Source organism: Diaphorina citri, unplaced genomic scaffold (genome assembly GCF_000475195.1).
Source record: "Diaphorina citri unplaced genomic scaffold, Diaci psyllid genome assembly version 1.1 scaffold108, whole genome shotgun sequence".
Lineage (NCBI taxonomy): Eukaryota > Metazoa > Arthropoda > Insecta > Hemiptera > Psyllidae > Diaphorina > Diaphorina citri.
In genome coordinates, this window is record NW_007377545.1 from 301537 (window position 1) to 313659 (window position 12123).

The 12123-nt window shown below is 42.3% G+C and overlaps 2 protein-coding genes across 2 annotated transcripts; both read right to left on the minus strand.

Moving 5' to 3' along the window:
- Positions 1 to 3327: 3327 nt before the first annotated feature.
- LOC103524626 (sarcoplasmic reticulum histidine-rich calcium-binding protein-like) lies at positions 3328 to 4119 on the minus strand. Its single transcript, XM_026819982.1, has one exon. It carries the CDS (start codon positions 4117 to 4119, stop codon positions 3328 to 3330), a length of 792 nt encoding a protein of 263 aa, XP_026675783.1.
- Positions 4120 to 4126: 7 nt separating this feature from the next.
- On the minus strand, positions 4127 to 11852 carry LOC113465450. Its single transcript, XM_026819983.1, has 4 exons — positions 11834 to 11852; positions 9224 to 9772; positions 4176 to 4759; positions 4127 to 4144 (listed from the first exon to the last, which is right to left on the minus strand). The coding sequence occupies exons 1-4, from the start codon at positions 11850 to 11852 to the stop codon at positions 4127 to 4129; spliced, it is 1170 nt and encodes a 389-aa protein (XP_026675784.1).
- Between the last annotated feature and the right edge of the window lie 271 nt (positions 11853 to 12123).

Sequence of the window (12123 nt, forward strand, 5' to 3'; positions counted from 1 at the left end):
CACATATCAAGCAAAATCTTCATCATATTTCTCCCTGTTATACCTATCTATTTCTCTCTCTTTTCTCCTTCCTTTCTTATATTATCTATACAGGGTGGTCGATTTTTTTCAAAGCCTGTGTACCAGCCCTGGACAACTCTGGTGTAGTGAATTTCGAGCATTCTGGCTTGAATAAGATTAAGCTCCACAGGCACGGATTTATGATAACAGCTTTTGATCAATATTTCGGTTAGGAAGCATTTTAGGGCATATGTTCATAGAGTAAAAAGTCTTGTATTGGCCTCCTGGATCTATGGTTTGAGTATTCTAAAAAAAATTCCGACCACCCTGTATGTTTTTTCTTCTCTCCTCCCTCCCTTTCCCCCTCTCCTCCTTCTATTCTCTATCGTTATCTTATCATTATTCCATCACATCACGGATACGATATTTATCTTTCTTTAATACCTTCATTGTAATTCATCCCTCTCTCTCTTCTTTCCTTCCTTCATGTTTCCCTATTCCTCGTTCTCTTCCCCTCTCCCTCCCTCTCCCTCTCTCTCTTATTTATTTTTCTTTAATACCTCCATTGTAATTCATCCCTCTCTCTCTTCTTTCCTTCCTTCATGTTTCCCTATTCCTCGTTCTCTTCCCCTCTCCCTCCCTCTCCCTCTCTCTCTTATTTATTTTTCTTTAATACCTCCATTGTAATTCATCCCTCTCTCTCTTCTTTCCTTCCTTCATGTTTCCCTATTCCTCGTTCTCTTCCCCTCTCCCTCCCTCTCCCTCTCTCTCTTATTTATTTTTCTTTAATACCTCCATTGTAATTCATCCCTCTCTCTTCTTTCCTTCTTGTTTCCCTATTTCTCTTTCTCTCTCTTCTTTTTTTTTCTCACTCCCTATGGCTCTCTCTCTCTCCCTATCACTCTCTCTTCTTCTTCCTATACCATCCCATTTTACCAAGGAGGTCTTGAATGTTCTTGTGAGCTCCTCCAGGAAAACCCTGCAACCTAAAAGAAAGCTTAAAAAAGCCTGTGTATCAGCCGCACAACTCTGGTGTAGTGAATTTCGAGCATTCTGGCTTGAATAAGATTAAGCTCCACAGGCACGGATTTATGATAACAGCTTTTGATCAATATTTCGGTTAGGAAGCATTTTAGGGCATATATGTTCATAGAGTAAAAAGTCTTGTATTGACCTCCTGGATCTATGGTTTGAGTATTCTAAAAAAAATTCCGACCACCCTGTATGTTTTTTCCTCTCTCCTCCCTCCCTTTCCTCCTCTCCTCCTTCTATTCTCTATCGTTATCTTATCATTATTCCATCACATCACGGATACGATATTTATCTTTCTTTAATACCTCCATTGTAATTCATCCCTCTATCTTCTTTCCTTCCTTCTTGTTTCCCTATTCCTCGTTCTCTTCCCCTCTCCCTCTCTCTCTCTCTTATTTATTTTTCTTTAATACCTCCATTGTAATTCATCCCTCTCTCTCTTCTTTCCTTCCTTCATGTTTCCCTATTCCTCGTTCTCTTCCCCTCTCCCTCCCTCTCCCTCTCTCTCTTATTTATTTTTCTTTAATACCTCCATTGTAATTCATCCCTCTCTCTTCTTTCCTTCTTGTTTCCCTATTCCTCGTTCTCTTCCCCTCTCCCTCCCTCTCCCTCTCTCTCTTATTTATTTTTCTTTAATACCTCCATTGTAATTCATCCCTCTCTCTTCTTTCCTTCTTGTTTCCCTATTTCTCTTTCTCTCTCTTCTTTTTTTTTCTCACTCCCTATGGCTCTCTCTCTCTCTCTCTCCCTATCACTCTCTCTTCTTCTTCCTATTCCATCCCATTTTACCAAGGAGGTCTTGAATGTTCTTGTGAGCTCCTCCAGGACAACCCTGCAACCTAAAAGAAAGCTTTTAAAAAAAAAAAAAAAAAAATCCAAGCTAACAAGGATTGCCATTGAAAGAGGTACACCCGTATTTATGAACAAGTTTTTGAGATCGTTTTGAGAATGTACTTGGGAAAGAACGTACTCAGAGGTAAGCACGTTCAAAATGAAATGGTATTTAAAAACAAGTCCGATAAGGGGTAAGACCGGTCTTACCTACGATCGTGCTAAGCGTGTGATACTCCTTGGCAATAATATGCCATTACGCTGTACTGGATGAAAAAAAAAAAAAAAAAAAAAAAAAAAAAAAAAAAAAAAAAAAAAAAAAAAAAAATACAACAATAAATACATAATATGAATGGCCAAGAGGCAGAGCGGACCAAGTCGAAAAAAGTGTTTTGAGATAAATGGAGTCAAAGTTTAGGACTAGTTAAGGTTTAAATAGAGATAGCCATTTTGTTTTTGCTCTCGTTTCAATACAACACTAAAATGAAGTTCGCGACCAATCGATAGATCTTTTTGCACTCTTTCCAACGATATACAATAGGTAGGTCCGCAATGAGTCGATTTTTGGTCCGCTCTGCCTTTCACCCATTCAATTATAAACTACTAAAAAATCCACTCACCTCAGTACAAACGAATCGACGCTCTGCTTGTACACAAACACCGGGATATGTAGTCTGGACAGCGGGTACAAGGGCCTATGCGAAATCAGCACGATCAAATTCCGATCCAAATAGTACTCCTTGTACGAGACCCGAGCATGCACGAGTGGAACCGAACCCAGACTCGTGAGAGGTCGGATTTGTACGCGCTCCGACAGGTGACCCAAACACTGCGACTCGAGAGCGCCTAGCGGTGGAGATTGCAAGCTTGCAGTGTGCCCGCCTTCCCCGCCATTTACGTTTTCGCCATTGTTTGAGTTTTCGACACTGCTGGAGTCTTCGTCAATGTCTTTCTGGTCTTTCTGTTGTTGATGGAAATGTGAAATTTGTTGATGCAACTGTGAATTAGTCGTGCCCGCCTTCCTCGCCATTTACGTTTTCGCCATTGTTTGAGTTTCCGACACTGCTGGAGTCTTCGTCAATGTCTTTCTGGTCTTTCTGCTGTTGATGGAAATTGGTTTGTTGATGCAACTGTGAATTCGTTTGTTGATGCAACTGTGAATTTGGCAACTGCTGAGACTTCGTTTGTTGATGAAACTCCCGATTTCCCTCCTGTCCTTCATCAACGCAATTAGTTTGTTGATGCAACTGTGAATTTGGCAACTGCTGAGACTTCGTTTGTTGATGAAACTCCCGATTTCCCTCCTGTCCTTCATCAACGCTCTCAGCAATCATTTCTCGGTTGATGATTTTCCTCCCAACATGTCCTCGGGGACCGGGTTCCACAGATTCTCTGCCCTTGGAAGGGTCTCTACCAACGCCCTTGGAAGATTCCCTACCGCTCCTATCGCGGTCAGTGATGCGTTCAACCTGCGCGGCAGAGCTCTGGGTCGACGCTGGAAGGTTCTCTACCAACGCCCTTGGAAGATTCCCTACCGCTCCTATCGCGGTCTGTGATGCGTTCAACCTGCGCGGCAGAGCTCTGGGTCGACGCATCGACGCGGGCGGCGTTCCTTGCGTCACTTTTAACCGTGGTGGGATCGTCAGCGAGTGTTTGACCATCAGTTCCACCGATTCTTCCACCAGCTCGAATGTTTTGTCCACCAATATGTTGACTACCATCATTTCTCGGTTGATGATTGTTGGTGTTTGGTTCGCCATCGTTAGCGTTGCGTCCTCCAGCGGTGGATTTTTCACCCCGGTGAGCTCGATGAGTTTCTGGCGGACTAGATTGCGTGTTGCTTTCATATTTGCTACCCAAATCATCATCTTCTTCATCAGTTTCTTCATCTTCGTTTCCGTTGCTTTTGCCGGGACTTTTTTTATCAGCTTTCTCATCGGTTCTTAGTTTGTCGCCGACTCTTTCGCTGTCACTTTCTCCATCTCTTTCAGAGGCTTTCTCGTCATCTTCGTCATTGGCATAGTCGTCGTTTATCATTCGGTCTTCATCGTGCGGACTCGGACTTCCGGCGGGCGAGAGCGGGCTTCTTCCGCCTTCGTTTCCGTTGCTTTTGCCGGGACCTTTTTTATCAGCTTTCTCATCGGTTCTCAGTTTGTCTCCATCTTCTTCGCCGACTCTTTCGCTGTCACTTTCTCCATCTCTTTCAGAGGTTTCCTCGTCGTCCTCTTCGTCATTGGCATAGTCGTCGTTTATCATTCGGTCTTCATCGTGCGGACTCGGACTTCCGGCGGGCGAGAGCGGGCTTCTTCCGCCAAATCATCATCTTCTTCATCTTCGTTTCCGTTGCTTTTGCCGGGACTTTTTTTATCAGCTTTCTCATCGGTTCTTAGTTTGTCTCCATCTTCTTCGCCGACTCTTTCGCTGTCACTTTCTCCATCTCTTTCAGAGGCTTCCTCGTCATCTTCGTCATTGGCATAGTCGTCGTTTATCATTCGGTCTTCACCGTGCGGACTCGGACTTCCGGCGGGCGAGAGCGGGCTTCTTCCGCGCCGACGCGGGGATTCCTCGGGACCTCGACTTTCGCCGGAGTCGACGTTCGCTCTCCCGTCAAAATTTCCAGCTTCCCCTCTAGCCGCGGGAGATTGAGTCCTTGGCGGGAGCTTGGTCTCGAGCACCGAGTAGGACACTTTGACCGTGCGGGGCGGGTATTTGACGTGCTTCTTCCACGGGAGGTTGGGCAATGGGGTCCACCAGGTGGCCGGGATCGTGGTTTGGGCCAGACAGACCCCGTCTTCGTTGTCCGGAGAACAGGATGAGGTGAGGGTGCGAGATCCGAGGGAGACTTGGAGAATGATGCAGAGCTTCTGTTTCGAGTAGCGACGGGTGTTGGAGGAGCCTGGGAACAGAAGAGTAAAAGGGTCATGCTATAGAGGTAGGTAATTTATTGTATGGGTCATGCTATAGTTCATTAATTGTATTTTTTTAACGGATCATGTTATAGATAGAAGAGAAAACTCTTTTCAACAAAGTGGGATCCGAGGGAGACTTGGAGAATGATGCAGAGCTTCTGTTTCGAGTAGCGACGGGTGTTGGAGGAGCCTGGAAACAGAAGAGTAAAAGGGTCATGCTATAGGTAGGTAATTCATTGTATGGGTCATGCTATAGTTCATTAATTGTATTTTTTAACGGATCATGTTATAGATAGAAGAGAAAACTCTTTTCAACAAAGTGAGAACCTGGTACGGGGTCCCATTTTACCGAGTTGTACAGTTCACTGAGCTACTAGTAATAATAAAAGATGAAGCTAGAAATAATAAGAATAGACGGGCACTCCCTTATTTTCCCATTATTATTATTATTACTATTAGTATCCCATCATTATTATTATTACTATTGTGAGTATTGTTTTTCCGGACTAAAAAACCCAGAAACTTTCGAGAGTACTTGAAAAATATGCAAAGCGACTCTTTTGTCTCCCAGTTCAACAAACAAACCTCTTTGTATTTTAAGTTCAATAACCAAACCCTTTTGTATTGGAAGTTATAACCCGTTGAACCCTGGAAGAAATTAACCCTTGAAAAGTGGTACTCTAATATTACCTATATCTATAGCAAATATATATTTCATTCTAGCAATACATAGTAGCATTTTTTTGTTCAAAGATTGGACCTTGGAACCGCTTTTGCAATACATCAAGACGCATTCTTTTACATCTATGCCTATCCAAGAACGGAAAAGTTCGGTCAGAAAATTTCCACCCTGGCCGGGATTCGAACCCAGCACCTCCAGCTTGAGAGTCAGTGCTCTTGACCACTCAGCTACAAAGGTGGGCAAATGAGACTAAAAACCCGGTTTAACCGTACTCACCTATATGGAACAACACACGGAGCACCGGATTGTCCCTGGGCTCCCCCCCCTTGTTTTCATTTCGCCTTTTCTTACCCCCAACTATTCCTTTTCTTTCTTCTCGTCCTTCTATTCCGTCTCTCACTTTCTTCTCTCTGTCTCCTTCATTTTCTTCTGCTTTTCTTTCTCGCCCTCCCAATTCGTCAAGTCCCCAATTTTCTCTGGTTTCTCCGTTCTTCCTTTCCGTTTGTTTTCGTCTCTTCTTCCCTCCTTTTCTCCTCTCTCTCTTTCCTTTTTATCAGCTCCTTCTTTTCCTTTTCTTCTTTCCTCTCTCTCCCTTTTTTTTCAACATCTTAAGCCTCCTTCTTTCCTCCTTCGTTTTCTCCTTTTCTTGGAATTCCTATTCTTTCCCTCTCCCTTCTCACCACATTCTTTTCTGTTTTCCTTACTTCCACTCTTCTCTTCCCCATCCTTAGCCTCATATTTCCTCCTTTTCTTGTCGTTTTCATCTCTTCCCTTTTTCTCATCTCTTCTTTAACCCCTCTGTCCTTCCATTTTTCTTATTTTCCTCATCATATTACCTCCTTTTCTTGCCTCCTTCTATTTCCATCCTTGTTTTCATTTCGCCTAACCTTTTCTTACCCCAACTATTCCTTTTCTTTCTTCTCGTCCTTCTATTCCGTCGCTCACTTTCTTCTCTCTGTCTCCTTCATTTTCTTCTGCTTTTCTTTCTCTCCCTCCCAATTCGTCAAGTCCCCAATTTTCTCTGGTCTCTCCCTTCTTCCTTTCCGTTTATTTTCGCCTCTTCTTCCCTCCTTTTCTCCTCTCTCTCTTTTTCCCTTTTATCAGCTCCTTCTTTTCCTTTTCTCTTTTCCTCTCTCTCCCCTTTTTTCAACATCTTAATCCTCCTATTTTCTCCTTATACCCCTCTTCTTTTCTCCATCGTTTTCTCCTTTTCTTGGAATTCCTATTCTTTCCCTCTCTCCTCTCTTTTCTTTCCCTCTCTCCTCTCTTTTCTTTCCCTCTCTCCTCTCTTTTCTTTCCCTCTCACCCCATACCTTTATGTTTTCTTGCTTTCTTCTCTTCCCCATACTCAGCCTCATATTCCCTCTTTGCTTTCTCTTTCTACCCCTTTTCTCATCTCTTCTTTAACCCCTCTGTCCTTCCATTTTTCTTATTTTCCTCATCATATTACCTCCTTTTCTTGCCTTCTATTTCCACCCTTTTTCTCATCTCTCCTCCCCTCTTCCTTTCCTACCATTCTTATTTTCCTTTCTCCTATATCTATCTTTTTCTCATCTCTTCTCTAAACCCCACTTTCTTTCCTTCCATTCTTATTTTCTATTCTCCTATATCTTTCTCTTCCTCATCTCTTCTTTAACCCCCTCTTCCTTTGATTAGTTTGTTGATGCAACTGTGAATTTGGCAACTGCTGAGTCTTCGTTTGTTGATGAAACTCCCGATTTCCCTCCTGTCCTTCATCAACGCTCTCAGCAATCATTTCTCGGTTGATGATTTTCCTCCCAACATGTCCTCGGGGACCGGGTTCCACAGATTCTCTGCCCTTGGAAGGGTCTCTACCGCTCCTATCGCTTCTATCCTATATCTATCTTTTTCTCATCTCTTCTTTAAACCCCACTTTCTTTCCTTCCATTCTTATTTTCTATTCTCCTATATCTTTCTCTTCCTCATCTCTTCTTTAAACCCCACTTTCTTTCCTTCCATTCTTATTTTCTATTCTCCTATATCTTTCTCTTCCTCATCTCTTCTTTAACCCCCTCTTCCTTTCCTTCCTACATCTTTCTCCTTCAAGATTTTCTAATCAAGGAATGAAAAGAGCTTCGCCTTGCGGTGCGCACATCCCACCGTCTACGCCACCACAAGATTAAAACCAGACTGGAATACAGGGTAACTTATAAAAAAAAAGAATAAAATACAGGGTGTCTCATGCGATAGACATCATAAAATCATGAATTTGTATTTTCCTTATCCTATAGGAAGGAAAGTAATGTAATCGGGTCAATTTTTTTACACATCTTTCTCCTTCAAGATTTTCTAATCAAGGAATGAAAAGAGCTTCGCCTTGCGGTGCGAACATCCCACCGTCTACGCCACCACAAGATTAAAACCAGACTGTAATACAGGGTGATTTAAAATAAAGAATAAAATACAGGGTCTCTCATGCGATAGACATCATAAAATCATGAATTTGTATTTTCCTTATCCTATAGGAAGGAAAGTAATGTAATCGGGTCAATTTTTTTATTCGATGATGGGATTTGAACCCTGGACCTTCTGCATGGCAAGCAAGCGGGTACGGAGTTGAGCTTCGCTCTGGGGAGAATTGTGCATTATTTCCTCAAATGCAAGGAATTTTCATCGGGTAGATGCACAAATATTTGAATTTATTGCTCGTTTAAAACAGTGGTTCGCAACCTTTTTAAGACTAGTACCTACTCTCCATTTTAAGTTCAATTTTAACCATCACCCCCCAAAATCAGTAAAACATAGAATAGAGGCAGGGAAAATACTAGTATAGAAATATATTGGGTCTTTTTCTTTTACTCCTCCAAAAAGTCATTTTTACCTTAAGAGGGGTAATTAACCTCAGGTTGGGAAACAATGGTCTAAAATAATAATAGTCGAGAGTTTCTAGACATAACTTCTTCGTTCGATATGGGTACGGAGTTGAGCTTCGCTCTGGGGAGAGTTGTGCAATATTTCCTCAAATGCAAGGAATTTTCATCGGGTAGATGCATGCACAAATATTTGAATTTATTGCTCGTTTAAAACAGTGGTTCGCAACCTTTTTAAGACTAGTACCTACCTACTCTCCATTTTAAGTTCAATTTTAACCATCACCCCCTAAAATCAGTAAAGCATAGAATAGAGGCAGGGAAAATACTAGTATAGAAATATATTGGGTCTTTTTTTTTACTCCTCCAAAAGTAATTTTTACCCTAAGAGGGGTAATTAACCTCAGGTTGGGAAACAATGGTCTAAAATAATAATAGTCGAGAGTTTCTAGACATAACTTCTTCGTTCGATAAGGAATTTCTGCTTGGTAAATGGGAAATTTTCGCAGGCAAAACTCGTGACTCTTTTGTCTCCCAGTTCAACAAACAAACCTCTTTGTATTTTAAGTTCAATAACCAAACCCTTTTGTATTGGAAGATCAATAGAAATTAACCCTTGAAAAATGGTACTCTATAGCAAATATATATTTCATTCTAGAAATACATAGTAGCATTTTTTTTTCTTCAAATATTGTACCTTGGAACGGCTTTTGCAATACATCAAGGCGGATTCTTTTACATCTATGCCTATTCGGAAACTCAAAAACCCGCGTCTACTTTTTCCAATACTCCAAGTTTGAACGGAAAATTTCGGTTAGAAAATTTCCACCCTGGCCGGTATTCGAACCCAGCACCTCCAGCTTGAGAGTCAGTACTCTTGACCACTCAGCCACAAAGGTGGGCAAATGAGACTAAAAACCCGGTTTAACCGTACTCACCTATATGGAACAACACACGGAGCACCGGATTGTCCCTGGGCACCACACTCTGCACCAAATGCACGCTCAAATCCAACGAACTCGACGTTGCCAAACCGCTCCGGCCCCGTCCAACGTTGCCAGACTCTTCAAACTCTGTCCCGTTGCCAAAGTACCCCAGAGGGATGTCGGGAACAATGAAAGGCGACGGTATGGTTTGCTTTGTGCTGAACGGGCCATAGTTGACTTTGATCGCGATCGAAGACTCAACGCTGTTGTCGAAAACGGTGAATTTGTCAACGCTTATGACGCGATCGTCGTAGGCGGCCCCGTTGAATATTTTCTTCGGCGGGAGAAATCCGCCTTTGGAAACGTCGGCGATGTTGGTTGTGAAATAGTTGCCGCCGCTGTTAGGGTACGCGTTGCCGCCGCTAAGGGCGTTGGGCGGTCGGCGGTCATTGTCGGGCGCCTGACCGGGGGAGAGGGTAGGGTAAGGGGTTTGCTTGAGGAAGAAGCCGCTGTCTTTGTTGTCGAAATGGATGTCGATGGATTCGCCCCGCGCGAAGAGATCTGAAACCAGAGAGGGGATGGAGTTAGGTTGGGGGTGAATTAAAAGTTTGAAACTAAAGGCTAAATCATTAATAATTTTTTGAAACTAAAGGCTAAATGGTTCGTTATACATGCATTTCAGTTTTCGAAATGTTCTTCTAAGGCCAGCCACTTGCTATCAGGTAGATCTGACAGGGGAAACTTTCCAGCCGTACCTGTCACATCTATCTGATAGTGTGTGTGCTTATCAGGAATCAGGTAGACCTGACAGGCGGACCTGATCAGGCGTACCTGTCAGGTCTACGTCATAGTGAGTGGCTGGCCTAAAGGTGCGTCTAGAATACTTTTGATCGACCATAGTGTAGGTCCTGCATGCTTGCTCAAGAATATATTGGATAATATTTTCGTTCTTTGTAGGGAGAGAGTTAGAAGAAGAGGGAAAGAGAGGGACAGAGAGGGCGAGAGAGATAAAGAGAGGGAGAGAACGGAAGAGAGGGAGAGAACGAAAGAGAGAGGAGAGAAAAAAAGAGGAGAGAGAGAGAAACATTCGCAAATTAAGCAATTTACCCCAAAAGGTCCCCTTTCCACTTTGCTTAGGCACGACATCATTAATTCAAGAAGTGTGTAACATCAGGTTGAAAATGAGGGGGGCGTTTAAACTGTCAACGTGAAGCAACAATTTGAACATAAAACGATTAAGAAGGTTTATGAGGTCCCCCTGGACCCATTACTCCTCAAAGGGTTAATGGAGTCGATAAAGGTTACAAGCTACAACTAGATTACCTGTAAGTTGAAACCGAATTTTGATTGCGTTAAACCTTGTAAGCGCTAGGTCACGCAATCGATTTCCGCACGGGCCGGATTTAATCCTAAACAGATAGGGTCGTTTTCGGAAAGGCTGGATTTCTCCTATCCTGCACTGAGAAAAAAATGGTGACAGGGTGCCACAAGTTTAGGGTGACAGAACTCTATTATTGGGTTACTTCCCCTAATTTAGGCTGTTGCAATGCTATATTCTAATGTAAAGCTTCCTGGATTTCTCCTATCCTGCACTGAGAAAAAAATGGTGACAGGGTGCCACAACTCTATTATTGGGTTACTTCCCCTAATTTAGGCTGTTGCAATGCTATATTCTAATGTCAAGCTTCCTGGATTTCTCCTATCCTGCACTGAGAAAAAAATGGTGACAGAACTCTATTATTGGGTTACTTTCCCTAATTTAGGCTGTTGCAATGCTATATTCTAATGTCAAGCTTCCCGATAAAGAGTTCAATATTAGAGTGCCGGAACCCAGTCACCCGATTGGGCTGCCGGTACCCTAGTTTTTTTCTCAGTGTGTCTTCCTTATCTCTTCGCTCTCGGAAGGATAAGACCTTGGCAGTTACTTTTCCCTATATCGAAACCTCTAAATGTGTTAAATTTTGTTAACGCAGCCATTTTTTTTTTTTTTTTTTTCAAGTCCCTCATCAGATGGCCGAGAAGAGACACGATACTTCCCATTTAGATGCCGTGTCAACACGAGAACACCCCGAAGGGGATGATGCTTGATTAAGTCAATTGTTTCAGAGCACTTCATTTTCTCAACCCCGTTTTAATATTCAGCTTTGATATTGTAATATTCTGAGTGGAGCTCAGTTTTGAGTAGGGTTCCATATGAACCAACTTTCCTCAACACTTTTTTACTTTCTATTACTAACGTATAGCGGAGCTGTACTAGTCATGAGAAAATATTGCAGTCGGTCCAAATTTTCAAATTGGGAAATGGTTGTTTTCAAACTACTTTTACTTTCCTTATTTTAATGGGTGCCGTTCCCCACTACATTTAGTACGCTAAATTTTATGACTTGACTTGGACTCGCACCACCAACCTCCACATTTTAATCCACTGTGCTAACCACTACACCACTGAGGTTGGTTAAAAAATAAAATAGGTATCTAATAATACTAATAATAACAGACTCTTGAATGGAAGGCAACCACTAGGCGAGGTTAACACCGGAGGCGTTCTCTACCACTCAACCCGTTCTCTACCACTCAACGCCAGTTTTATTATTAGTACCTATTAGTATTAGTGTAACATACCGACGTTGTATACATTCATGTTTGAATTTTATGTACAATAAAAACTGAATTATTATTATACCCTTAGAGCTAAATTATTATGTGGTCAAATTCTCAAAGAAATGAGGATAAAATTCCATGCCTCGGCTGGGTTCGAACCCACGCCCACCTGTTTACCAGATACTAGTCATGAGAAAATATTGCAGTCGGTCCAAATTTTCAAAATTGACAAATGGTTGTTTTCAAACTATTTTTACTTTCCTTATTTTGATGGGTGCCGTTCCCCACTACATTTAGTACGCTAAATTTTA